The sequence below is a fragment of the Thamnophis elegans genome, chromosome 10 (genome assembly GCF_009769535.1).
Source record: "Thamnophis elegans isolate rThaEle1 chromosome 10, rThaEle1.pri, whole genome shotgun sequence".
Taxonomy (NCBI): Eukaryota; Metazoa; Chordata; class Lepidosauria; order Squamata; family Colubridae; genus Thamnophis; species Thamnophis elegans.
This window is the reverse complement of record NC_045550.1, coordinates 14086448-14113874: the sequence shown is the minus strand read 5'-3', so window position 1 is coordinate 14113874 and position 27427 is coordinate 14086448. Positions and strand designations below refer to the sequence as shown.

The following is a 27427-nucleotide window of genomic DNA, read 5'->3' as shown; positions in this document are numbered from 1 at the left end:
GTAATAACTCATATAAATGTTTAGCAGCTGTAAGTATAACTGATAAAATTGGCTAGAACCTGAGCCCTAATATAAAAATAAAGCATTTTTAAAAGCATTCAGTAGTGAGGTAAACTTTACACATATCTATATGGTTTCCATGAATTTGAATTTGAACAACGCAAGCATTTCTAAAATTGGCTCACATGATTTTTATAAAGCCATACTAATTCTTAGCAATCTTACAGAATCTTGCAAATATTCTGCTTTCTTACCTGCGTTGACACCTTCTCATGTATTATTAGGCTCGATAATTACTAATTTTATTTTCTTTCTTGAAGTGGGAAACCATTCTCCACTCTTTATTCTCTTCTACTCTCTTATAGCACTTTGCTTTCCCAAACTTTACTAAGATAATAGCCTCAACAGCTCTTCAGCCACTTCCTTTAAAATTCTAGGATATATTTCATTAAGGTTGTAGAACTAGAGAGCATTCAGAGTAATAGTCTTCTTGCTTTTGACATATTTGAAGTAACCTCATTTGATTAGATTTCTCTCTTGTTAACTTTTGCTCACTTCCCCTTTTGTTTGTTTTTTTCTGGTTTTATGCATATATTTCATATGCTATATGAATCCTTATAGATGCCTTTGTCTTAGTTCTTCCTTACATTTGTAGTTAGCATTCTTCATTGAGACCACTTTCTTGGTGAATTGTATTGGCTCCTGTAGATGTGCTAATATTTATCTTCATTGAGACAGCATTGTTCTAAGTTTTTAATTCAAAATGTTTCATATGACTATTATACCTTTTTCATTTATTTCCTATTGAATCTGACCTATCTAAAACCCATTATTTAAATTAAAGAATATCATAGTTACAATTTAATACAGAAGCTGACTATCATTGCCCTGTTCTATGTCCTGCCTTTCTATAAACAACACTAAATTTAAATGAATGGACAATTTGTTTTCTACATTTATATGTAATCCTTGATCTAATTTGAGCCTCAGTCTAATTTCAAAATTGTGAATGTCCTTGTTCTTACAGTCTTTGTATATATACATGCATTCTTTTAGTTACATGTTTTAAGTACAAAAAGAAGGAGAAATAAAATGCCATGTTGGGAGTGGTTTTCTAGACATCATATTATTTAATATCTCTATAAAATTCCTATAGCTTTGCAGATCTATTTGGATCAGTACTACTGTTTATTTACTCAGAATAATGTGAATTTCTATTTGGGGGCTACTTAAATACAATTTGGACTTACTGTTTCTTTGATACCTTTTTGTTCCTCTAATATGGTCTGCTTTTTATGGTGTCAGATAAAACTATAACGAGGAAACTATGGCTGTAAAGATGCAACTTTTGTGCAACTAAGAAGATTGCTTACTTCAGTTAGTCAGATAAAAGAATATTACAAAAAGAAAGCAAAAAATTGACAAATTTGGTGCTACAGACTGTCTTTCAGGAACAAGTAACTGAATAGATCCATTGTTGTAGGATACCAATAATGCAGAATAGGGTAATAACATAGTAAGTAGTGAAAAATAATTTGCTCACAGCTTGTAAGACATTACTCTTTATAGTGAAAAACTATATTTTTACAAATATTTTGTGTTTGTACAAGTAAAAATAATTTAAACTTACCTGTTCCCTAATTTTACAGCTTATAGAATTGTTTTAAGTATAATTCCAATTTCTGAATCCTAATTAAGTTTCTAAAAGTTTATTCTTAGTAACAGACTTATTTCCTATTTGTGTGGTCTTTATTTTTTTGTGTTTTACCATTGGTGGCAATGTATTTTTCTCAATTTTCCTTCTACAGTATAATTAGAGTTGCCTTTATGTTTGATACTATAAAACTGCATCTCATGTTCTACCTTTTCTCTTTGCCTATTCAGTGACATGTCAATTTTCCACCTCTCTCTCCAATGTAATTACATTAACAAAACTGAGATTTGTACATGTTTGGCTTTCAGTTGTTTGGTACATTTCAATTTAAAGTTCTGTTATTCTTAGTTTGGCATTACATTTTCATATTCTTAATGTCAAAATTCATACGGCTGTTAAACTGCTTCAGGCATCACAGTAAACTGTTGCTATCATCATGAGATCAAATGGTGAGGTTTTCACGTTCCATATCCCTCTCTTTTGGGAGAACGTGGGAAGGTAATTGGAAGTTTTTGTTCCTAGGTTATAATTACCTGCATATTTTTCAGCCAAACTGCCCCCTGCTATCCAACTTCTCATATGCATTTCCCCCTTTTGGGAGTAGTGAGGAAAAAGGTGAGAAAGAAATCTATTTGTATGGTAATTTATGGTATAACTGAAACCAGTTATATTAAATTTTAAGCATGAAGAAATTGTTTCCAATGTCGGGAAAAATAGCTTCTTGTATAGTTACATAATATTCTCAAAGAAAGAAGGGAAATTGTTTGTTTGTCCAAATTGATCTTTAGAAGTCCATTGATATGGCAGGTTTAAAAGTTTAAGCTTTATTTAAAGAAGTAAAATCTTCCCTGAATTGATCTTGACTGCAGCTAAGGGCACATTGAGTCAAGTTTTCTTGGCAAGTCAAATTTTTTACCATGGAATTCTTCAGAGATCTTTTTCAAGCCAATCTGTGTTTCTGTTGTTCCATTATGTGTAAATACTAATTTGACTTTTGAGCCCAAAGACTTGCTATTAATGATAAAATGCTTTTTCTACTTTTTTTTGCAAAGCTTACCAATATGTATTAGGTTTGTTAAAAAACCCATTACTTATTTTTTCAAGCTATAAGACTTTTTTTTTTAATGGCAACTTCTTCTCACTAATGGAAATCGTGTAGTGGTAGTGGGTACATTTTTTTTGTTATACTCCAAATGTAATTTTCAGGGTGGTTTTTGTACATATAATTCAACACAAACATTCCTGCTCACATGCAATAGCTTTCCTATTGGTACATTTCATTAGAATTCTTCAAATTGACTATTTTATATATCCGTGAACATGAACTGTAGAGCTAGAATAAATGCAATATAAAATCCAATGTAAAATGAACTATTATTAAATGAAAATAGTTACTTTCATGGAGAATTATTTTGGTATCCTAAGTTTGGAATGAGAGCAAGAATAATACATCATTTTTAAGATTCAGAGAAGGAAGCAACATTATTGATGTTATTCTGACAGTATAAGATTTTATGAGTTTCTTGCAGGAAAGAGAAAACTAAAATATAATTGTCAAAATGTTGACTTAACATATTGATATGGTTCAAGACTGGTCATGACACTGGTTTTCAAACCAATTTACTTGAATTGAAATTCTATCTGTAAATGTCATCTGAGTTTATTCTTTTTTTAAATTAAGTTTTTTTATTTTTTATTTTCAAAACAAACAACACATACAATCTTCCTTTCTTACATACTGTAGAAAGTGTATCAGTTGGTTACAAAAGACTTTTGTGTATCAGTTGGTTACAAAAGACTTTTGGTTACAAAAGACTTTATGAAGCATAATTCATATTAACTCAAGTATTTTAACTCAGATATTTATACATGTTACCATCATCATATCTCCATTTTCATTTGAGTATAGTTGCTTAAACGTCCTTCATCATAAAATATATCAAGATTTAATACATAACCACATACTGGCATTTCATTTACTATTTCTAAAATCCTCCAATGACACTAAATCCTTATATCCTATTCTAGCTAAACATCCATAATGTTTAATAACAAGGTTTTTTATCCTTTTCAAATCATTGTTTACAATTTACATCTCATTTCCTTATATTGTACACACACTCTCTCTCGCACATACACACACGTTATTATCATTATCTCTCCTTTATTTGACTATATCCTGCATCATATCATTTTTCCCCTAGTAATCAAGACTTAACTAAATCTAACATGATTCTTTTTTATTATTATTATCGCAACAACAAAATTGTATCACAGCGGCCAGTTGTTTTGCTGGATTTGGCATTGATTACTAGTCGGGCCCCACCCAGGGCCTAGGACGTCGTAACGTATTTTCGTAATATGCGTGCAGATCCAAGCAGTGTGGCTTTTTGCATTTGACTGATGGTGATTTTGTCAATTTTTAATTGTTTTAAATGTAATTCCAGTGCTTTTGGAATAGCACCCAGTGTGCCAATTACCACTGGAATTACCACTGCTGGTTTGTGCCATAGTTGTTGAATTTCGATTTTTAAGTCTTGGAATTTTGTGATTCTATCACATTCCTTCTCATCGACTCTGCTATCACCTGGTATTGCAGAATTAAGCATCACAATAACATTTCACCCCTCTCTGGCCAAGAATCTACTTCAAAGGAACAGTCTGTGTGCCTTTCTTCTTCTTCTTATCACTCTATAAATAAGCTGTAAGTCCTTGAAGTGCCACGCCAGGGTAATCAGTGAAAAAAGTGTTTCATTTCCAATACACAAATAGTCTAGCTTCCGAGTAGCAGTGTTATAATATTATAATGTTATCACTTCTTTGTTTCTTTTTTCTATCTCTTTGTATTTCAAGTTAAAAAAAAGTTTCAATTGTTAAATGAGTTACAAAAAAACCACACACAGTAATGAAAGAGGAAAGTTTTAGTCCATATATTACGGAGAATAGTCAAAGAAAAAAAATAGAAGAAGGAAACCTAATCCGTTCGTTTTAAAAGGCTTGCATAAATTCCATACGTAAAGATAGCATTTAAAAAGTAAAATAACCCACTGTTCATTCCCAGTCCAAATTTAATTCCGCAGCTTATTTCTTCTGTTCTCCAATTTAAATTAGTTTTAAGTTTTTTTGTAGGCAGTCACTTTTAAAACAGTAAAAATTCCTCACCAGCTCTTTCCGTATCCTTCCATTTTGGAGTCGCCCCAACCTCATCAGCCATTTGGCTGGATTTTTTGTCACTGGCTTGAAGAGCTTCTCTTGGATCAATCAGAGACTTTGCAGTGTCCCTGTGATCAGCAAGATGTATTCTTCCTGTTCACCATCTCTGTGGGACAGTTTAGGTCTGTTTAGACCACACACAGAGAAAAGTGTCAATTGCGATCTCAGAGCATTGAGATCACACACCATGTCGTTGTGACTTCGGCTCCTCCCATCAGTTTGTTTTTCTTTAATGTTTTAGTTTAGTTTTAGTTTTGGTTTATTTGTATGCTGCCCTTCTCCAGGAGGGACTCAGGGCGGCGAACAACTCAAAGGGGAAAGGGAACATAAACAACAGTACACATAATTAAAATACACGAAAATCACACAGCCATATCAGTCGAGAGGGGAGGGGAACTCATCAACCCCAGGCCTGCTGGCACAGCCAGGTTTTGACGGCTTTCCGGAAGGCCTGGAGAGAGGTGAGGGTCCGGATCTCCGCAGGGAGTTCATTCCAAAGGGCCGGAGCTGCTACAGAGAAGGCCCTCCCCCGGGTAGTAGCCAGATAGCATTGGCTGGTGGACGGAACCCGGAGGAGGCTGACCCTGTGTGATCTGACGGGTCTTTGGGAGGTAATTGGCAGCAGGCGGTCTCTCAAGTACCCAGGTCCAATACCATGAAGGGCTTCAATTGAGAAATTTATTCACCACAGGAGAAAGAAAAATGAGTTAGCAGACACTGGGACAATTCACCTGTCATAAGTAAATCATAGACGTCCCACTATGAATAAGCTTTTCCCCCCACTTTCTGGTTCTTCATATTACACTTGCTTTGTTTGTCATTGATAAAATAGCATTCATGAGGACTGTACAATATAAAGACTACAGCATATTTTTGGTTTTCTGAAGTTGACTTGCCCATAACATCTCAGTTGAGCTAGTATGAGAGTTCTGGTTGATTTGCATCCATAACATTCCACAGGAGCATGACAAGGAAAACCTCTTTTGCTGAGTCTTTTGCATTTATATCTCCTTATCACTATTTATAAGAATGCATAAACTAACCACAAGATCTTTTTAAAAGCAAATTTAGAAATAATTCAAAGTATATCATCGTCGTCATCATCATCATCATCATCATCATCATCATCATCATCATCATAATGTTTTTGTGGACAAACTACTTTTAAATAGTCATAAATAAAACTATAGTCAAAGGACTACTGTGTATGCAGATTACATGAGGTGGCTTTTATTTAATCATCTAAACTAGCTCAAAGCGTTGGCTAAATGGATAGAAAGTGTTTGTTAGATATATTTGCAGGATTTCTATCCCACTATATAATCCAGAGAAATCAGATAACGATCCTTACTTGAGTTCAAAATTAGAGTCTATGGTCTTGCTCTGAAAAGGGCTTCAGAAACAAACCCCTGAAAAAGAGAAATCTTTTTTTAGTTTCTTTTCACTTGTCTTATTTTGTTACCAGTAGAAGAAAAGTACTAATTATTTTGTAGTTAGTATATACTCCTGTCCTTCATTTTTTATTAGAAGAAAAGCCAGTTGATTTTTGATTGGATTTTTAGTTCAGACCAATGTTCTTTTTTCTAAAAACAACCTACTATGTATGACACATTCTGCCTGAGTAACTGAAACACAGTGTTGAAATGAAAGTAGAAAATTAAAATGTCATTCTCTGTGTTTGTTCTATTAATTATAGAAATTATAAGGGTACAACTGATATTTCCAGCTCTGTATTTCTTAAATAGTTCAAAATCTGGACTATGTGTCTACTTGAAGTATGAATGTTCTTTTACATTAAATGTGAAAGAAAAAATACTTGAAAAATAAAGTAGAAACAGAATATAGCAATTTGAAAATATTGACAGATACCTTGTTTATTGTTAATGTTTGCATAAGAATATTAGAATCATTTTCTTAGAAGGCAATTTAAGTTTTGTTGTATTTAAGCTGAACAATTATGGTAAAATAATATTTTATCTTTTAAAATACAAATTTGTATAGTTATATATTTAGATTTTACTTTTTCATTGATTTCAAGGATGATATAAGCATATAAGAAAATTGGAAATGTTGCTAAAATTTCATGTTTTAAATCAGCAGTATTGTTTTCTTAATTACAATTACATACCTTCAACAGATATATGATTCAGTATAGCACTTTTGTCTGATATTTAAAATGGTCAACATTTTAACAATTGAACTTATAATATAATTTATATGTTACATATATATTGCAATGTGCTCTAGACCATTTGTTAGAATCATAAAAACAAAATTATTTGAAAGGTCGTTGCTTAAGCCATGGAAAACTACTATTAAAAAGACCTTGGATACAACGGAGCAGAAATCAAACCTCATGGATATATTCCTAAAAGGAATAGAAATAAGAGAAAATTGCCTAATACACTCAGTCTGTAGCATATTTCTCAGTCACCAAGGTTTATCCTATAGGAAAGCATAGTCCAGAATAACCAGTCTATGGAGAATTATCCCTTGACAGATACATGAAATTTAGGATAGAAGGAAAGTGTTGCTTTTGTTTCTTATTACTTTTTAATGGATGAATTCAGTTCATGCATTTCAATTAGTTTGGGATCCCAATATTTGGGATATTGACTCTATGTTTGTTTTAGTTTTAAATGTTCCTTTTATTTCACAAATGTTAATGTAATGAGTGGGAAAAGCCTGACAAATTAATCTGTGTCACAATTACTACCCACCAAATTCAAGGTGTACCTTCCAGGACTGTACCATAAACAAAGAGGATTGAAGTTACAGTGATTTCCAAGTATCAAGTATAAAAGAGAATATTGGGGGTTGGGGTAGAAAAGTATCTAAAATATGCAACCCGTTATTCAGTAAGACACTAGTATAAATAATTGTAATATGACCCAAAGAAGACCAGACCTAATAACAGATGAAAGCCACTAAGAACTAAATAAAAAAATCAACTTGGATAATCTCTAAAAAGTTGAGTTGTAACTTTGAAAAAAAATAATAATCAGAAAGCCAACCTTTCCTGTTATCTTTTAAGATTACCTGGTAAGATGTTTACAAATAGTAAATACTTGTTTCTGAGACAGAACCCTTTTCTGAGTTGGAGATTTACGAAAAACAGTAAGTTTGTTATTTTATTCAATACATAAAAATCAATAGTGAAATTTCAATTTTTTTACTATCAGTTCTGTGAGCTTGGCTTGGTGGGCATGGCAGGGGAAGGATACTGCAAAATCTCCCTTCCCACCCCATTCCAGGGAAAGGATACTGCAAAATCTCCATTCCCACCCCACACTTGGGGGAAGGATATTGCAAAATCTTGGTTTCCACCCCACTCTGGGGCCAGCCAAAGGTGGTATTTGCTGGTTCTCCGAACTACTCAAAATTTCTGCTACCGGTTTTCCAGAACCTGTCGGAACCTGCTGAATTTCACCCCTGATAAAAATCCTAATTTCATTTAACATTTTGAAGTTAAACAATAAAAGCAAGTTACAGTATTATTTGTTTCTCAATTCTGCATCATTTGTTGAGCTATTTTATCCATGTTGTGGCACATAATACTTAGAAAGAATAGACTATTGCGTGTTGCTTGTTCTATAAAATGGGCATACTTTTTCACAATATTATGTTGTGTTACTCATACATAAAAATTCCAGACCAGCAAAAGGTTTGATTTTGACAACAATAGTATGATCATTTTAATGAAAAACCCCTTCTCAATCAACCACCACATTTTCCATAATTTGTTCAGGAGTATTCGGCGAGGACCCACTCGTCACCTTTAGGCTGGTGTTTTTGGCTTTGTGCTTGTGAGAGTAAAGCATGGTTGGAGCTGCTGTATTTCTATAAATCTTGGTGGGAGTGTGTGGAGTGCTGGCTTTGTTGCTGTAAGTGGATTGATTGGATGTGTAGTTGCATCCTGATTGTAGATGGAGTTGATGTTTGTAGATTGGTCGGCTGTTTCATATCATCCTGTGTGGCTGAGGTGTTGGCTGTGTGTCTGTTGTTCTTTTGTGTTGTAACGACCTGGGTGGTGGGTGGGGTTCGTTTGTTGAAAAGGGCTGGTTTCCAGATGTCTGGTAGGTGGGAGGTATTGTCACGTTTATTTATGTTGTGGGGGTGTTTCTCTATTTCGATTGCTTCCATAATTATTCTCTTGTTGAAATGTTCTGTTTTGGAGATTAATTTGCTTCCCGTTACAATACAAAACAACAACGGACACACAGCCAGCACCAATCAGCACCAATCTACCAATCATGATATAGCCACACAGCCAATCAATCCACTTACTGAAACGCCAGCACTCCACACTACCCCACCAAGATTTATAGAAAGACAGCAGCTCCGACCACGCTTTAAGCCGAAAACTCCAGCCTGAAGATGGTGAATGAGACCTCGCCGAAACGTTGCCAAGACAATCTCAATCTTACACTGAAAAAGACCTGAATACAACAAGACCAGCACACAAACAACATACATACATACATACATATATACATACATATTTATTTATAGTGTTATTTATAATGTTCTAACAAGAGTACATTTCCATTGAATAATTCCTTTGAAAAATTTATTAAAGAATTAATAAATAGAATGAATTTTGAGAAGTACACATGGAATATGTGGTGGCATTTTCTGTCAGTGTAATACAATAATAATATTGTGTGAGAGTTTGTGAAAATAATGCATATGATCAAGAGAAATTGTATAAACCTTTATCCAATATCCTGTGCAAACAAAAATACTACTCTTTCCTATGGAAGCCTGGAAAAATGCCCAGTATGCTTTCTACTTACAGAAGATATTTCTAAATACAACCTTCAATAGTAAGCCAAAATAAATCCATTATTCAAGGTATATTTGAAAACTGTTATGCAAAAAATTATTTCCAAAGTAACAAATAGATAAAACACAGAATATTCCAAAACAGCCTAATTTATCACAGCCATAAGTAAAAATGCATAATATTCTAGTGGAAAGATGTTATCATGAAATCAAATAGAATCTGTTTTAAGACTGACAAGCACGAGACACTTGCAAGAAATAATTATTTTAATTATGACAGCCAACATATTGAATTTTGCTGGATTTCCTTCTACACAGATATCTTGCTTTCCAAGGTAATGAATCAGAATAAATTGAACTTCAATCATGTTTTGAATATGCCATCTTATTTTCCTTAAAAAAATGATAGTATCTGTTCCTGTAAAAAGTACTGAAGATTAGCTCCCAACTCTATAGGGCCATGATGGTGAACCTATGGCACACGTCCACAGGTGACACCCGGAGCCATTTCATAGGGCACGCAAGGCGTTGACCTGTCAGCTCCAGCACGCATGCATAAGTTGGCCAGATGATTTTGGCCTTCATTTTCGGTTATTTATTGCCCTCTGGAGGATTCCCTGAAGCCTCCGGAGGGTGAAAAGCAACCCAATGTGCAAACTGGAAGTTCAGGAACAGACTTCTTGTTTGTGCGTTGGGCCATTTTTCTCCCTCCAGAAGCTTCAGGAGACTTTCCAGAGCATCTGGAGGGAGAAAAACGGCCCAACACACAAACTGGAAGTCAGAAAACAAGGGCCAGGGGGGGACGGGGGAGGCCGTTTTCATCCTCCCAGGGTCCTAGAAAGCCTCTGAAGCCCGGGGCCAGGGAAAAACAGGTCCACCATGCCATTGCACATGCATGCATGGGGGAGGGCACATGTGTGCACGCTCCTCCCACTTTTGCCATGTGATGACAAAAAGGTTTGCCATCACTGCTATAGGGACAGGAAAGACTAGAGAAAGGCCACATGCAAACATTGCTTCCAAAGGTCCATCTATCTTAAGATCGTTTCTCAAGAATCAACTAATAGTTTGAGGGAAACTTCAGTTGTGTAAGGTTAGGCATTTGCTACTTTTGCTCATGAGCTGCAAGAAAAAAAGTTATCCTTTCTTCTGATTGTCCATTCTTTTCTTCTTTTTTCATACCATTTTTTATTCTGTTTATAGATTTATTAACAATATTGGATCATTTGCATGTATCATAGCAGTTAAAACAAGGGTGTTTTTTGTTTGAAAATTATGAGTACGGTTCAATATGTTGGCATGTTAATATTTTGATAGCCTACTAGAATTTGCAATTGTTGGCTTGTTTCTCCAAGCAACTGATTATTTGACTCAGTTTGCCCTCTAGAGAATGGTCATAGATTTTGTTTTCATTTTAAACCATGTCCTAAATCATTTTGATAATAAAACCTTGCCCTAATCTAAATATACATAAAGTTCATTTTTAATTTGGATGAAGTAGATCTTATCTATATCTTACTCAAATATATTTTAATATGTTATACAGTTAAAAAACAAATACTCTATTGAAATTAAGTCTACTAATATCAATAAGTATAGGTATTTTGGATACTCAAAAAAGGAAGAGGAGAAATGTATAGAAAATAAGATGTGAGTATAGTGACCTATTTGTAGACATGGAACATTGACAAATGTTGAACAGCAGCATGTACTTGATCTTCAAAGAGGTCAATAGAGAACAGTTGGAAAAAACTATAAATAGTTTGATGAATGTGATAGATTGAATCTTATTGGAACATATTATAGATTTTATAGTTAACATTTTTAAAATGTTCTTCCATTTGTCTCAGAAATGTACTTTTGGTGTCATGCCAGGGCACTAATGCTTTCTGAAATAAAATAAGCATATATTTGAACATTTAATTTATTCTCTTGTACTAGTCACAATCAAGTTGGAAAACAATGGGAAAATACTGAGAGCGGTTCAGTTCCATTGTTTATTGAAATTAATAAGAAAGTGATGATTAAAAGGGGTTAATTTCTTGGGCTGTAAGGAAGACGGAAACTTTCAAACTTGCAAGATTTATTTCAGTCTTATAAGTAAACCAGGTGGGAAAGATGAGCTAATTGTACTCTATTGTAATATTATATTAGTAGAATTAGCATTATTCCGGCTGTGTAACCATTCCCTATGTTTGGCTTATGCCTGTAATTAGATCTGAATACATTCTATTGTCTTTTAATAAACATAATTAATTTAATTAACAAAGATGCAACATAATAAATGATACAGGAACACAGATAGTAGCGATTAACACATTTTGTTCCATGTAGTTCCATTAGCTTTTTCTAGCTTGCTAGGAATAAAACTCAAACCAAATGGAAACTAACATCAAACAAGTATAATTTACCCAAATACGTCAACAAAAATCCACTGTATTCCATATCCTCTATACATGCTGAGGATTATTGTAGGATTAAAATGGGTTGATGAGGGAATTACATATTCTAATTTAAATTCATTTGTATAAAGGCATAGAAATACATTATTTGTCAAACGTGCCTCCTTCAAAATTCTATAAAGGAAACCTCCAATTCTATTGTTTTAGAGAAAAGGTACTTTTACTGAATATGAAGTGATAGCATCGTAAATAAAGCAAGATCTGAGGCTAAAAGCCACGAAATTGTACATATCAAAAGTTTACCCAATTTCCTCTCCCCCAACAACCTCAAGTTAAATATCCAATCTCTAGCCCCCAAGGGTGTCATGTGGGGTGTATCTTCAGGTGGCCTCATCCATCTGGTATGCAGAGACGGCTGATCTTGACCAGACCTAAACAGGACCATTCAGCATGCACAGAAGATGGTGAGAACAAAACTCCCTCTTCATCCCAAGAAATCACCTTCAGCATGAGTCCCCTCCCAAATACCGGAACCCCCTCCCTCCCCATAACTATGGCAGCGATAGCAAGCAAAGCGATATAGAGGCTGACATTATTGGATATGCTGACAAAATAAAATATAGTTTCAGTTATGTTTGTTTTCTTGTTTTATTGGCTGTATGAATATTATATTTTATATTTTCAATATGCTGTATTGTTTATAATGATCAGATGTTTAGCCTTTGTTTTGTCTTTTTTCTCTGCAGTTGTGACTCTGAAAATAGATATCTTGGTAATCCACTCAGGGGAACATGTTACTGTAAGTATTTGTATATTTCATTTTACTCTGACCTTCCTTTTAAATAATATACACACTAAAATCTATTTTAGATCAGTTCTGATATGTTATTATTAGCTGTTATTAATTATCAAATAAACTATTAATTATAAACTATTGATCAGTGGTAAGTTTATGACAGATACTTTTTCTTTCTTTCTTCTGTTCAATCATGCCCAGAGACGTTCCTACAGTTTTCTTCACCAAGTTTCTCAGAACTGGTTTGCCTTTGCCTCCCTCTGAGGGCTAAAAGAAACACCCAGCTGTACCTAAGGCAGGCCTAGAACTCCCGGTCTCCACGTTTTTATCCTGATGCCTTAGCAATAATAACACACTGTCCCTGGATATAGGATAGATGTTAAATAGTAACCTTGACATTATCACAAGGTTTGCTGAACTCCTTGGCAAGGAGATACATGTATGGAAAAACAAAATACTTATCATTATTATTTATTTCAAGATAAATTATTAAAATTTTATATGCAAACATGTATCATTGCTTTGAAACATAAATCATTGTACTTTCTACTAGGAGTATGGTAACTTGCTTCTGGATATTGACAGAATGGTTGCTGTGCTTTAAAATATAATTATAGATAATTATAATATGATATGCCAATCATTTTAATTACATTCAAGTGTCAATACAAGAGTCAAAAAACAAAAAAGAACATGTAATGAATTTACAGTATGTAGAGTTAAATAAATATGATAATAAATTTATAACAAAACATGTATACACTATTTCAAGAATGTTTGTGAGATTTAGTGGTACCAACAGAATGTATCTGTAGACATTCTTGATATCAACACTTTTTTGAACTCAAAAAATAAATACAGCCAAATGTAAACAGTGAAGAAGATATAACACTTATGAACACTGAACAACTTAAAGAAAAATCTTATTTTAATTCTCTAGTAGTCCTGCTTCATAAATTTTCTTTGAGAATAATTGTACCATAGCTAGGTCCCCTTCACTTTTAAATAGCTGAAGTTATTTGTCTTCTATCAGTAATTTAGAAATTTGTGGGCTTAGATTTATGTCATCTTGTACTACTTACATCAATTGTAAATCTACGCTATGAATAAATTATTATTTTTTTCAAATTCATTTGCATTCTGTTTTGATCCTTCATTAGCTAGATATAGGATTTCTCATCTTAAAAATTTAAGTAAGGGGGAGATCCATGGAAAGCAGCACAAATTATTTAGTTGTAGCAGCAAAAAGAGGTTACCATATTTTGAGTTTTGAAGTTTATAAAAAGACAAATAAAATAACTTTTAAAGATAAATATTGCTATAAAATTCTACATTTTATAAAATTGTGATGTAGAGATTAGTCTTTCTGATATAACACTAGAATTTGCTGCCATCCAATTTAAAATATATTATAATAATTAAAAATCTCAGAACTAATTCATAGAGCAAATATGTTGAATTTGTTACTTTATTACTGGGTTCTCCAAAATATTTTTGGCCATAGTAAAAAGAAGATACTAAGCAATGTTTTTGTTTTTGTTTTGATGTAGCAGTTTTATATTGCATTTTATAAGATAACTTGTCATTAAGAATAAGTTTTGTAATGAAAAGGTTTTATATCGGCTCATAGGTGTAGGTAGACATAAAACAGGTTGACAACTAGTGTATTAATGATATTTCAATAATTTTTGTTAGTGGTACTTAAACTTACCCCCCCTCAATATTTTCCCAATTTCATTTTGCTTTTTTTAAAAAAAAATGAAATGATTTTATTCAATATAAATAGTAAAACAGACAGAGAAAGAGAGAGAGAGAGAGAGACAGAGTTGGCTAGAAAACAGGAAATTGTGAGTTCTAGTCCCACTGTAGGCATGAAAGCCAATTGGATGACTTTGGTCAATCACAGTGTCTCCCATTCCCACAATGTCAGGCTCAGGAAACAAACTGGTTGGACCATTCCTGTTGCAGCCAATGGATCAATATTCGGTTTATTAAAAAAAAGTAGACGCTGAACTCGGAGAAAAGGGTAGGGAGAAAAAGATGTTACAGATACATTCTGTCATCTATTAAAAGAGAAGAAACAAAAAAATGAACATTTTCACAAATTTCTATAGTAAGTGAAAGATGAATGCATTTTCTGGCACTATTGAATATATTCACAGTGGGATACTGCCCTTATTTTTTATATGAAGGTTGCTACTTATATAACATTAAATGCCATATATCGATTTATAAGACGAAGAGCTTTAGTGAAACTTTTAAAATTATAGTCCTACATACATTTTCATGAAAGCAAATTGTGTTTTTCATTGAACAGTTTCTCTTCATTTATACATGGCTTGCTTCGGTATGCATTCAACTATTCATGTTCTCTGAAAAAGCTATCAGAATATTATGCCAAAGATCTATCCTTGCCAGTAGTATTGACTCTGACAACAGAAATTTATAAAGCAATTATAACTTTATGATAGGCTCTTGGATATGTAGCAGAGGCTGTTGGAGTTTTGCTATCCTCTCCATCTGTTTCTTCTATTCTGTCTACTTGGAGATTCAAAACTTATTTTTACAAAAGGTCATTCAACTTTGAATTTTATAATGTTACAAAAATTGTAAGCAATTGTAACTTATGAAAATACGTTTAGGCAATTGGTGAACCATAAACTATTATATATTTTTAATAAAGACTTAAAACATTTAATAATTTTCAAAGTGCCATTTAGTCACTTGGAAATACAAAAAACTCTTAAACCTTTGATAATTGCTTCATATTGGAATCCATATCAGCATTTCAAAATGTAAGTACAACATTTCAGCCATTCAAATCATAGTGTACATTATGGACATGGAAAATGGCTTCATGATTTCCCATATGTCTGAACATCAAGAAGGCAAACACATAGAATTGTTTTTTGTTTTGTGAAACATAGGCGGGAATGGAAGAACATTATCCATTGTTTTTGGAAGAAACAGAAATATTTTTGAATACATTTATTGTATTTTTTCTTAAGTGCTTTAACAAGTTGGATTTTATAGAATCAATGTATTTTGGATGGGGAAATGAATGAATGAATTTGATAAATATCATTATTTTATCAAATCTGGATTTGGTTTATAAGTCCTGAAATTGAAACTGCAAAATCCGGAATGGTTTTCTTTCTCGGTGAATAATTAATACTGTACTTAATATCAGCTGGAAAGAACAGATAAAAGATTTCAGTGGTAGAATGGATGGATAAGCAAACTTTAATATGAATAGTTTTTGAGTTTTTTTACAAAAAAAATTATGGGGACCACCTTTAGAAAATTCTCATCATCTGCCATATTTAGCACAGCTTAATTTTTCCAAAAGAAAACAAAATCAGCATAATGTATTTTGTATAGATAATAATTCTTAAATATAAATTCAAAATAGTCTTCAATTTAGATAGTTAATTGAAATATAATTTATTTTTCATAAATAATATAAATGGATTATTATTTCAATATTATTACATATTTCTGAAAATCTATGTTGGTGGTTTTTAAACTCTGAATTTTTTCTGCTGGAGGTTTTCAAGAAACTTGTCAGTAGGTCACATTTAGAAAAAAAATGATTTCACACACAGTAGGAGCACTATCATGAGCCAGGTGGCTATAAAATGCAGAACATGTATATTGGCTGCATTCAAGCTTTGCTGCTAGAAAAAAACTAATGCACTAGAATAAATCTAATGTGGCATTAACTACATTAGTTTATTCTTAGGGGAAAATAAATCGATCAATAGCTTCAAAATTGTAAACTGGAAATTAATTTTTCTTTGGCAAAGGAGTAACTGATTATCAGTTCTATCACAGATGGCTACAGAAGGTGTCTTAAAAATAAAATTCAAAACAAATCATGCAATCATACAAATTTGTAATCATACAAATTATTTAGCATATTTTCACTATAATTGTTACAGCACTGTTTTGGATAAAGTAATGGAAATAAAGTGTATATCACATTCAGTTTATTAAGCAGCTCTCTGGAAAAAGAGGAAAGTAAGCCCAGTAAAAGAATGTTGCTGGAAAGACTAAATTCTATAAAATTTTGGTTCAGCATCCTTTGAGTTTTATGCCTACAGGATGATTTTGTAATATTTGTATGTTAAATCCATTTTGTTTTAAGTCAACATGAATTTAGTGAGTCATAAAGTTATTTGGCACATGTTCATGTATACAGAATGGACAAAAATAATTTTGTGAGGACACACAAGCTGCAGATGCAATATTTTACCCTAGTGCATTTTCTCCTATTTGTTTTATATGATGGATGTTGATGAATTCTAGATGTTAAAGGAAGCATCCAAATTTATGGATTAGCTTTTCATATATTACCAGCCGAAATACATGTGGTTTTAGAATCTATGCTTTTGGATAATTATTACAAATTACAGAAACAGGTGATTTTGAAGTAATGAAGGCCAGTTGGTTGGAATTGATACAATACAATAGCAGAGTTGGAAGGGATCTTGGAGGTCTTCTAGTCCAAACCCCTGCCTAGGCAGGAAACCCTATACCATTTCAGACAGATAGCTATCCAACATCTTTTTAAAGACTTCCAGTGTTGGGGCATTCACAACTTCTGGAGGCAAGCCGTTCCACTGATTAATTGTTCTGTCAGGAAATTTTTCCTCAATTCTAAGTTGCTTCTCTCATTGATTAGTTTGCACCCATTGCTTCTTGTTCTATCTCAGGTGCCTTGGAGAATAGTTTAACTCCCTCTCCTTTGTGGCAACCCCTGAGATATTGGAAGACTGCTATCATGTCTCCCCTAGTCCTTCTTTCTCTTAAACTAGACATACCCAGTTCCTGCAACCGTTCTTCATATGTTTTAGTCTCCAGTCCCCTAATCATCTTTGTTGCTCTTCTCTGCACTCTTTTTAGAGTCTCCACATCTTTTCTACATCGTGGTAACCAAAACTGCATGAAGTATTCCAAGTGTGGCCTTACCAAGGCCTTATAAAGTGGTATTAACACTTCGCGTGATCTTGATTTATGCAGCCTAGAACTGTGTTGGCTTTTTTGGCAGCTGCTGCACACTGCTGGCTCATATTTAAATGGTTTTTCACTAGGACAGATTGACCACTAGGAGCGATGTCACCTTTATTGTTTTAACAAACTACACTTCCACTAAAAGATTTTATTGATCATCATTTTAAGAAAATTATATTAGAATGTACAGTTGATTACAGTTACAAATTTCTCTTGAGCATCACAGTCAGAGATGTTGGTTGTAGGATTATTAACAATAATGTTTGAAATTAGTCCCCTCGATTTATTTTTATTGATTTGTTGGATGCATATGTGTGTTGAGGTGTCTGTTTTACAGTTCAATGACCAAAGCAAAGTCCTTTTTGATTAAAGATTAAGATGATCATAGCTTCTATTAAAATATAGGTAAGACATTTTTTCTATTAAAATGCAGATTAAACATATTTTCTGTAACTTGGATATATGCTATCAAATGAATTTCTGGTGATTTTTGAGCAATGTGTTATAGTTCTCTTCAAATTTATAAACTTCACTTTTTCCTTGAATTCCCAGATGTTGGTTTAAACAATTCTTGATAAATTATTGGCAATTTTAATTTTTAAAATTATTCCTAATGAAAAGTGGAATCTGATGCACACTTTGTATGCACTATGCACTTCATAAGGATTTTGCACACACTATTCATGGGCATCTCTTTCTGCCCTGTTTGTCAGCCTTGGAATAGCTGAGCTACTATGTTCTGTCTCCCATTGCTCCCCCCCCCGAATTTTGGGTAATTGCTCAGCTTTGATAAGATTATCATTTGATGGGGAGGGGGTGTTTGTATATAGAAGTTATGGTAGCAGAGAGAGTTTGGCCTAGGGGCTAATTGATATTTTGGGGTACACAGTTTCATTTCAGTAGCCTCTGGTATCTATGTCCTGCAATAATAACAAATCTATACTTCAGATTGCATCCAGTTACCATGGTTTATGACTTTTCTTTCTTCTGAATCTATGCTTTGATTATTACTCAGTGGTATAGCATTCATAACCAACTGCAAGTATGTAAAAGTCTGGAAATGGATAGGAAGAGACTTTAGATGCTCCATCTTGCCAATTTTGATCCATCCACAAATGACCTTGGTGACAATAGCCCATAAACTGTATTTGACTGAATGTAAAATAAGCTTGTTCTAAAAGTGAGTCACTGAACTGTTGACTTAATATTTATATTTGTGTGGAACAAATTTATATAAAAAGAAGATATTGAATTAGAAGTTTATAGATGCTTTTCATTCTCCACCATTCATGCTGACTTAGCAGAACACAGAAGTAAAGAAGAATGAGTCCTTGTATCAGCAAAAAACCACGATGCTATATTTCTTTATTTCTGTTCGCTGCTAGCCCAAAGATTTGTATGTTTTGTTCAAGGGAAAAAATAAATTTGAAACTAGTGAGTATCCTTTAAATTTTCAGAACTCCAGGTACGGGTAGGAGGACAAATGATCAGCTATTATTCTTTGTCTCTGAATGCATCACATAATTTACTACTTAAAACACTTAATACTGAGTAATGTATTCTCGTGCAGTCTTAATTTTAAGACAGACTTTTAAGTAAACCATTTAAACTAAAAAATCCTGATCTAGAGTTTAAGCTTTTCTATTTCCTGCCTTCTTTTTGTACCAGTGCACTCAAGAATTGTGCAGAACTCAAACATTTAGACAACTTTTGTGTTATTTTTCTTTGGTATAACTATTTTTTTTTAATTTTTATTGTTACTGGTGTTGCCATTGACTAACAAAACATATTTTTCTATACCTATTTGAACAATTAGTATTACATTAAATATTCCACGACAAGGGGAAACACCATCCCCAAGAAAACATGAATGAACTGGGATCTGAAAGAGACACCTATAACAATAGAAAAAGAAAGGAAGGGAAGAAGGAAGGACAGGAGGGGTGGAAGGAAGTAGAGAATGGAGGGACAAAGGAAAGGAAAGCAGTGGAGGGTAGAAGAGAGAGGAAGAGAAGGAGAGAAAGTAGGAGAAGAAGAAGAAGTGTGGTGGAGAAGTAAGGGAAGAAGAATGAGGTAAGGGAAGGTGGGTAGAGGGGAGAGAAAAAGAAGAAGAGGGAGGAAGAGAAAGAGAAGGAGAGAAGGTAGGAAGGAGAAGAAACAGGGTAGGAGTAGGGAAGAGATAAGGGAAGGAAGAAGGGGATGGAGACAAGGAAGGAAGGAAGTAGAGAAGGAAGGGAGGGAGAAAGGAAAAGAAAGAGAAAACAAGGTGGTGTCTTAACAGGTGCGAAGGATGGTAAACAAAGCATTCTAAACTATACCTTATAACCTTCCAAATGGGATAATAATAATATAAGAATGGCAAAGAAAAAGAATAATTATGTGAATGTAGATCTATAATCTGTATGTAAGAGAACAAATGACAGTAAAAATATATAGCATAATATAGGTAAAAAATATCTGGTCATAAATAGCTAAGTATAAATAAATAAAGAAATGTATATAAAAATGGATAATGAGTAACGAGATTACAAACGCAAGATAGAAATGTATAGAAAGGAAAACACTAACTGCAAAGAAACCGATTCGGAACTGCTGTATGATATACGATGGAACTTATTGTTCCTATGTTGTTTTTAAGTTATGTGCTTGTTTTTGTTGATGTTTTTATGTGTTTAAAAAAAAATTATCATGTCATAAATATTCCACGACAAGCATATTATACAATAGGCTTATAATAGAATATTGTAACTTTATTCTGTTCTTTTCAAATGTGAACTGGCACATAAGCAGTGTCACAGTAATATAATACATTTTGTATAAGTTCAATTTTGAAATTACTAAAAAAAGGGTCCTTGGGCACTAGATGGCAGCCTTACTACTTCAGTACTTAAAACTCAATGTCTTATGAACATTGTTTTAAAATATAAATGGGAGCAATGCTAGAATATGTTAGAAGAAATCAGTTTTAATAAATGACATTGGAATTTCACTTCAAGAACTAAAACAACACTAGGTTCTTAATGCAAGACAAGCAATACATACAGTCCAGGTAAACTGAGAGGCATGGCCTAGCAATCTGATTATCTGCTACTGCCTGTTCATTGCAAGTTTTCTTCTGGGATCCCATTTGTTTAAACTAAGTACCTCCTATAATTGTAAAGCTGTCATGCTTGACTTAGAGTAATGAGTTCCAGCAATTATGTTTGACACTAATTGACTTTGCAGATTGAGGCTATTTTTATTACAGTTAAATGTAGTAGTAATAATCACCACAAACTGCCATTGTACTTTCAATGTTTGGTAATTTAAGAATAAAAGCTATATAGGAAGAAAAAACCCTCTTCCTAATATCTAAAGATAGTTAGTGGAACAAATAGCTTCCCAGATTCGAATCTTATGCATACTGTATGAGAGACAATAGTTTTCAGCAGATGGTTTACTAATAAAATATGGTTTAATGTTATTAGAAAATACATCCTGTTTGTAAATGCAAAACCTGGGATTGTGAAATAATTGTAATGCCACATAACTAAGTATTGTAGTACTGAAAAGTACAGCATTTTCCAGTTTTGAAAACCTTTTCATGGATATTAAAACCTTAGTCATGTGTGGATGTTTTTAGATTTGTTTTGTATTTGGTCTTTAAGTTTTCAGAAAAGAGGTATAATATATAGGTAGGTTGCCTTTGTTACATAGATGTTCCAAAGCAATCTCTTTAATGGGAATAAAACTGGAGGGTAATAGCAGTGGCAGGGACCATTATGCAAAGGAATGAGGCAGTCTCAAAGTTACGGCTTCTTTCAGGATGTCAAAATACAGTATTTGTATATTCCAAGAGAAAAATACATAATAAAATAGTAATTATGGAAACAAAGATGTAAAGGATATCTCTGTACGTCCTGTTACTTGACAAATACCGGGGAGGAAACTGACTTAGCAAAATCCATTTGCTATCTTACCTCATTTGAAAATCAATTTATCCTTGACATTATTTCTTTTTTTTTAACTATCATTTCTCACATGCTGAAAATCTAAATTAGACTTTTCATTCAGATTTTTTTTCACTTTCTTGCATCATCACTATATTTTGAATGCAGCAAATATCTACTCCTTCAGGCATAATCCATTTTTCTGAAAAGGGTCCTGTTTGGAATCAAATGATATTAAAGAGCTTTTATAAGGGTTTCTACAAATAAAAATTATAGCTTTCCCCGCCACATAATTTTGGGACTGTAGCTACTTGGCAGGACTATTATACCGAATATATTGTTTCGGATTCTGATAGCAAAACATTGGCTGTCTTTAAATTTAAAAAATGTTATTGTATTTTTTTAAAAAAATAACGTAACAACACTGAAGTTTAATATTCACCTCTTCCAGAAAAATATATTGAAAAGGAGTCAGTCTTTCATTTCAATTTAGAGAAAGGGGGGAAAATACTTTTATTTTAACGAAAGCGCATCATGTAGTATAGGTCTGTTTGCACTGCTGCAGAAGAGATCTGTTAATTTATCTGGAAATGGTATCAGATGCAGAGCCAGAGAAGAATTACTGTATTGTCTTCTAATTTTATTTTTTACTGTTATTGCTATAACAGTTAATGGCTACGTGTTTAATAAATTAATTCTTAATCAATGAAAGCAACTGGGAACAATCCACATATTTGAATTATGACTCCCACAGTTATTTCCCTTTAGTATCTTTGATGTTATACTAATATAAGAATTATTTGATCTTATACCTGTGATAAAACAATTGTGAAATGAAAACAAGGGAAATGAAAAAAAGTACCTTAAAAATTATATAATTTTTTTTTTAAAAAATACTGAATTGGAAACCAAATACCAGAACTAATGATTGCATGGATTCTGTAATAATATAAGATTATTACAGAATAATAATCTTATGAGAGTTAGCCTTATAACTGAAAATAATTGATTTTTTTAGAAGGTAAATTGCTGTAAGAATAAGAAATAATTAACTGAAAAAGTAATTTTGTTAGACTTAGACTTGGACAATAACAAAAAATATAGTTTTAAGTAAAAAAATCCAAACTCAAATAAAAAATGATAGAAAAACTGCTACAAGGAACAACCGTAAATATTGTGGTTACTCTGTGAGTGAGAAATTACTACAAAATTGTAAACATTTTAATTAGTATTAGCCATAATTAATACTGTACGGTTTGTGTTGTTTCACTAAATGCTTGTTTGTTCACTCTGGGTTGCTTTATGCAAAGAATAGATCTTATTGAACGATGAGGAAAAACTGTGTAAACCTGTTATTTCATCCCTTTACAATGTTCCTTTTGCATCCTTTAGACCAGGGTGTGAAACTCAAGGCCTGGAATCCGGATCTGGTCCCTGGGGTGCTAAATCTGACCCGCAGGGCCATCCTGGAAACAGCCCATTTTTGCTGGCAGAGCTTTTGGGCCACTACAGGAATCCCTGACACGAGTGATGTATAGCTGGCCCTACACCCCCCCCGCCTCCCGAGGTCAAACACAATGCTGATACAGCTCTCAATGAAATTGAATTTGACACACCTGCTTTCTAGTTATTAGGGATTGAGTTTTGCTAATTTTGCTACCTTCTTAGATCTTTAGTGAAATCTTTTCTATTTTCTTTTACAATTTTAAAATTATTTTCTAAAGACCTTATTTTAATATTTTTCATATAACATGGCAATATTTTAATCATTTCTTATGTGTTTGAACAGCAAGTTTTTCATTACAGCTGTGGTGCTAAAATGAAAATTACCTCTGTATTGTCACTCATTCTATAGGAATTTCTCCTTTCTCCTTTTCTCTGCAATCCCACACATGTTCATTGGATCTTCCCTAGATAAATTTAGGGCCTCTGAACATTGGGATATGAATGGGATTTACAGAAGAAATTTAATTTGTTATTTCATCCACCACTTATATAAATTACACTAGTTGAAGGACATAATTGCATGCAACTGGCATGTCTTTTGATAGGGTATTAACTTCATTGCAAAACCCAGTCTTCATTATTTGTATAATAAATAAGATAAACGACAGGGTAAATAACTAACATATATTACTAATAAATACCAGCAACTGGATAGGACTATGCAAGTCTAGTTAACTGGATTTGACTTCAGAAGCTGTGTACCATACTTAAAAAAAAAAGAAAGGTTTTATTTTTGAAAACTGTCCAAAGTTGGAATAGTCATAGAGTAATAATGTGGCTCTGAGCAATAAGACACTACAGAAAAACATTTTAATGGCTAAGTGTTACTAGTGGCATATTTTATAAATATTTTGACTAGAGCAATATGTTTATTTCCTACAGTATACAGTCGCAAAACTCCCATTAACCTTCCACACAACCTTGGGTGCTCATCAGAAAAGGAATTGCTCCTTAAAAACTCAGCAAATATATTGAAATTAAACAATTGCTTAGACAGTTACATCTTTATTTAAATAGGTTTTTATATCTAACATGCTAAAATTACTACATTATGTGTGCAATATTTATAACAGTAATTATTCAGTGCTTTGATACCTATAATAGATAATTTTTATATAAACAAAAGAGCTTGAGACTCTTGTTCTATATTTTTTAAAGACTGCAAAATGTAATATGTGGTTTCAAGGGTGAAGTAATGTATTTGTTTATATAAGGTGCAAAGGAAAAAACATATGGGAATAGTCATGCTGAAAATTTTTATAAATTAACATAAATAAGTTTGATTATATATATAATTATCCAAATCAATTACTTTTGCATTAAAAGTAATAAAGTTTTATGTGCTATGAAAATGATTATCTTAAATATTTATAAAACTTGTCAAGTAGAACAATTAAATTTCAGAATGCATAAATTCACCAAAATTTATCTCATAGATTAGTATGGCATATAATGTAATAGATATCCAGCAGTTATCCATTATAACTAACTAATTAATACTTTATAAATTAAGTACCTTAATAAAGTTATAGAGTCAAAAATATTAGAAGGACAAGACATTTGTATAATTTTACTCAATAATAAATGATCTCAGACTATTGGGAAGTAAATAAATTGAATTTAGGAACAATATGGATATATACTATATTTCTATCTCAGACAGTGCAGTATTGTGTTCCAGCTTTCCATACCATTTAAGGATTATGGATATTAAAACAACATATTTTAAAAATTATCATTTGTATAAGCCTGGGATGGCGAACGTATGGCACACGTGCCACAGGTGGCACACAGGGCCATTTGTCAGGGCATGCGAGGCTTTGCCCTGTTAGCTGGCCAGTGCGCATGCGCGCACTAGCCAACTGAGTTCAGCTTTTTTTAAAAGCCATTTTTCTCCCTTCCCAGGCTTCAGAGGCTTTATAGGAGCCTGTGGAGGGCAAAAAGAGCTTTCCCCGCCCCCCAGGCCCTCCAGATGCTTTAGGAGCTTCCCTGAAGCCTCCAGAGCTAAAAACAACCCGGCCCTATGGGCAAACCAGAAGTTTGGGAACGGACTTCCAGTTTGCTCATAGGGTCGGTTTAAGCCTTCTGGAAGCTTCAGGGACCTTCAGGAGGAATGAAAATGGCCAAGCCTCCTGAAGGTCTCTGTAACCTCAGGAGGACTAAAAAGGGCCCTTTGACCAAACTGGAAGTGACTTCCGGTTTGCTCGTAGGGTCATTTTTTGCCCTCCGGAGGCTTCAGGCAAGCCTCCTGAAGGTCCCTGAAACCTCTGGAGAGCTTCCAAGGGGGGCGGGGGAGGCTGTTTTCGCCCTTCCCAGGCTCTTATAAAGCCTCTGGAGCCTGGGGAGGGTGAAAAATAATGCAAAAAATGGAAGGGAGCACCTCTCATGCGCACATGCGCATTATGGGTGTGGCACACCAGCGCACGACCTCCCTGCGCTCCACCCTTATGGCACACAATCAAAAAAAGTTCACCATCGCTGGTATAAGATGTCAGATAGTCAGAAATGTAGCTATAGCTATAGCTTTCCCAGTTGCAATGTATGGCTGTGAAAGTTGGACCATAAGAAAGGCTGAGCGCCAAAGAATTGATGCATTTGAACTATGGTCCTGTGAGTCCCTTGGACTGCAAGGCGATCAAATTGATCAGTCCTAGAAGAGATCAACCTTGACTGCTCTTTAGAAGCCCAGGTTCGTAAGATGAAACTCAAATACTTTGGCCACGTAACGAGAAGGAAGGGCTCAATGGAGAAGAGCCTAATGCTGGGAAAGATTGAGGGCAAAAGAAGTAGGAGATGACAAGAGAATGAGGTGGCTGGATGGAATCACTGAAGCAGTAAGCGTGAGCTTAAATGGACTCCTGAGTATAGTAGAGGACAGGAAGACCTGAAGGAATGTTATCCATGGGGTTGCGATGGGTCGGACATGATTTCGCAACTAACAACAAAGGCTACTACATTTGTTTTATGGTTCATTTTCAGCATCCTGAATTTTCAGAAATCACAATTCCTTTGTTATTTCTATAAATCATATTCTTTCATGAAAATGTGCTCAGTTTTGACTTCTCTAGAACCCAAAAGAGACAGAAATTTTCACATCTGGATTTGCTTCAGGTGTTTAGGAAACAAAAATAAGAATATTAGAAATAAGCAAGGCCTTTTACAGCTCACTATGACTTATTTGGTAAATGTTTTGAATTTGCTAAGAAAATTGTTTCAAGCCTAATCCAAATAACAGAAACAGCCCTTGCTCTATTCCATTTATATGATTCCGAAAATATATGCTCCATCTAACATAGTTTAAATAACATTATTTAGTTCTTACCAAATGATTTAAATGATTCCTGATTAAAATGTCATGATATCATGCTGATATATGAACAATAAGCCTTCTAGATTCCCTAGATTCCCCCCCCCCCAAAAAAAAAAATAACTCTCCCAAATATACACCTGTCCTGTTGGGTTTTCATTTAGATTCATCTTTTGGCATTTTTGGAAAACAATGTGACTTTGTATTTTGCATTTTTTCAAATACCAGCCCATTCTGTTCTCTATTGAATTATACAACTCACTATCTTTCTAAACCCTCTCTTATAGGAGAGCAAGAGTTCTGTGTACTTGGATACTAGTGGATATCTTGGGGATGTGACCATCTTAATTTTATCTAATTCAATCATTGAAGTAATAAATAGGGCAGATGCCATCCATGCTGCATAACTCCTTGTATATGTGTCACTGCAAAAAACAGTCATTGATGGTTACTCTTATTATCTTACTCTCATAAAATTTGATATGCAAATTTTAGAATCTATAAAGAAATTCCCTACTAATAATGGTAATGCTGATCTGATCTTGAAAAATCTTTCTGATTGTAAATGGCAGATTTAAAGTCCAGAAATCATACATATAAATGTAATTTTAAATTGGGAAATTGTTTCCAAATAACATAATGTAGTACCAGTATATAGCAACAGCATTTTGAGTTATATAACACTTCATACTGCTCTCCAGCACTCTTTAAGTGGTTTACAGAGTACAGCATATTTCTCCCAGCAATCTGCTCCTCATTTTACCGACTTCGGAGGGATGGAAGGCTGAGTCAACCTTGAGTCTGTGAGGATCGAACTCCTGG

At 33.6% G+C, this 27427-nt stretch overlaps 1 protein-coding gene across 2 annotated transcripts in view; it reads left to right on the top strand.

The window, feature by feature from the left end:
• Nucleotides 1–27427, top strand: part of ATRNL1 (attractin like 1) — a 520320-nt gene that overhangs the window by 149885 nt on the left and 343008 nt on the right. The window contains exons 21-22 of one of the 2 annotated variants that reach the window (XM_032225339.1): nucleotides 12801–12853; nucleotides 13052–13488. In XM_032225339.1, coding sequence (XP_032081230.1) covers nucleotides 12801–12853; nucleotides 13052–13053 — 55 coding nt within the window. In that variant the 3' untranslated portion in view covers nucleotides 13054–13488. Of the gene's footprint in view, nucleotides 1–12800; nucleotides 12854–13051; nucleotides 13489–27427 lie in introns of those variants that run through there. The other variant, XM_032225338.1, reaches the window with a different exon arrangement.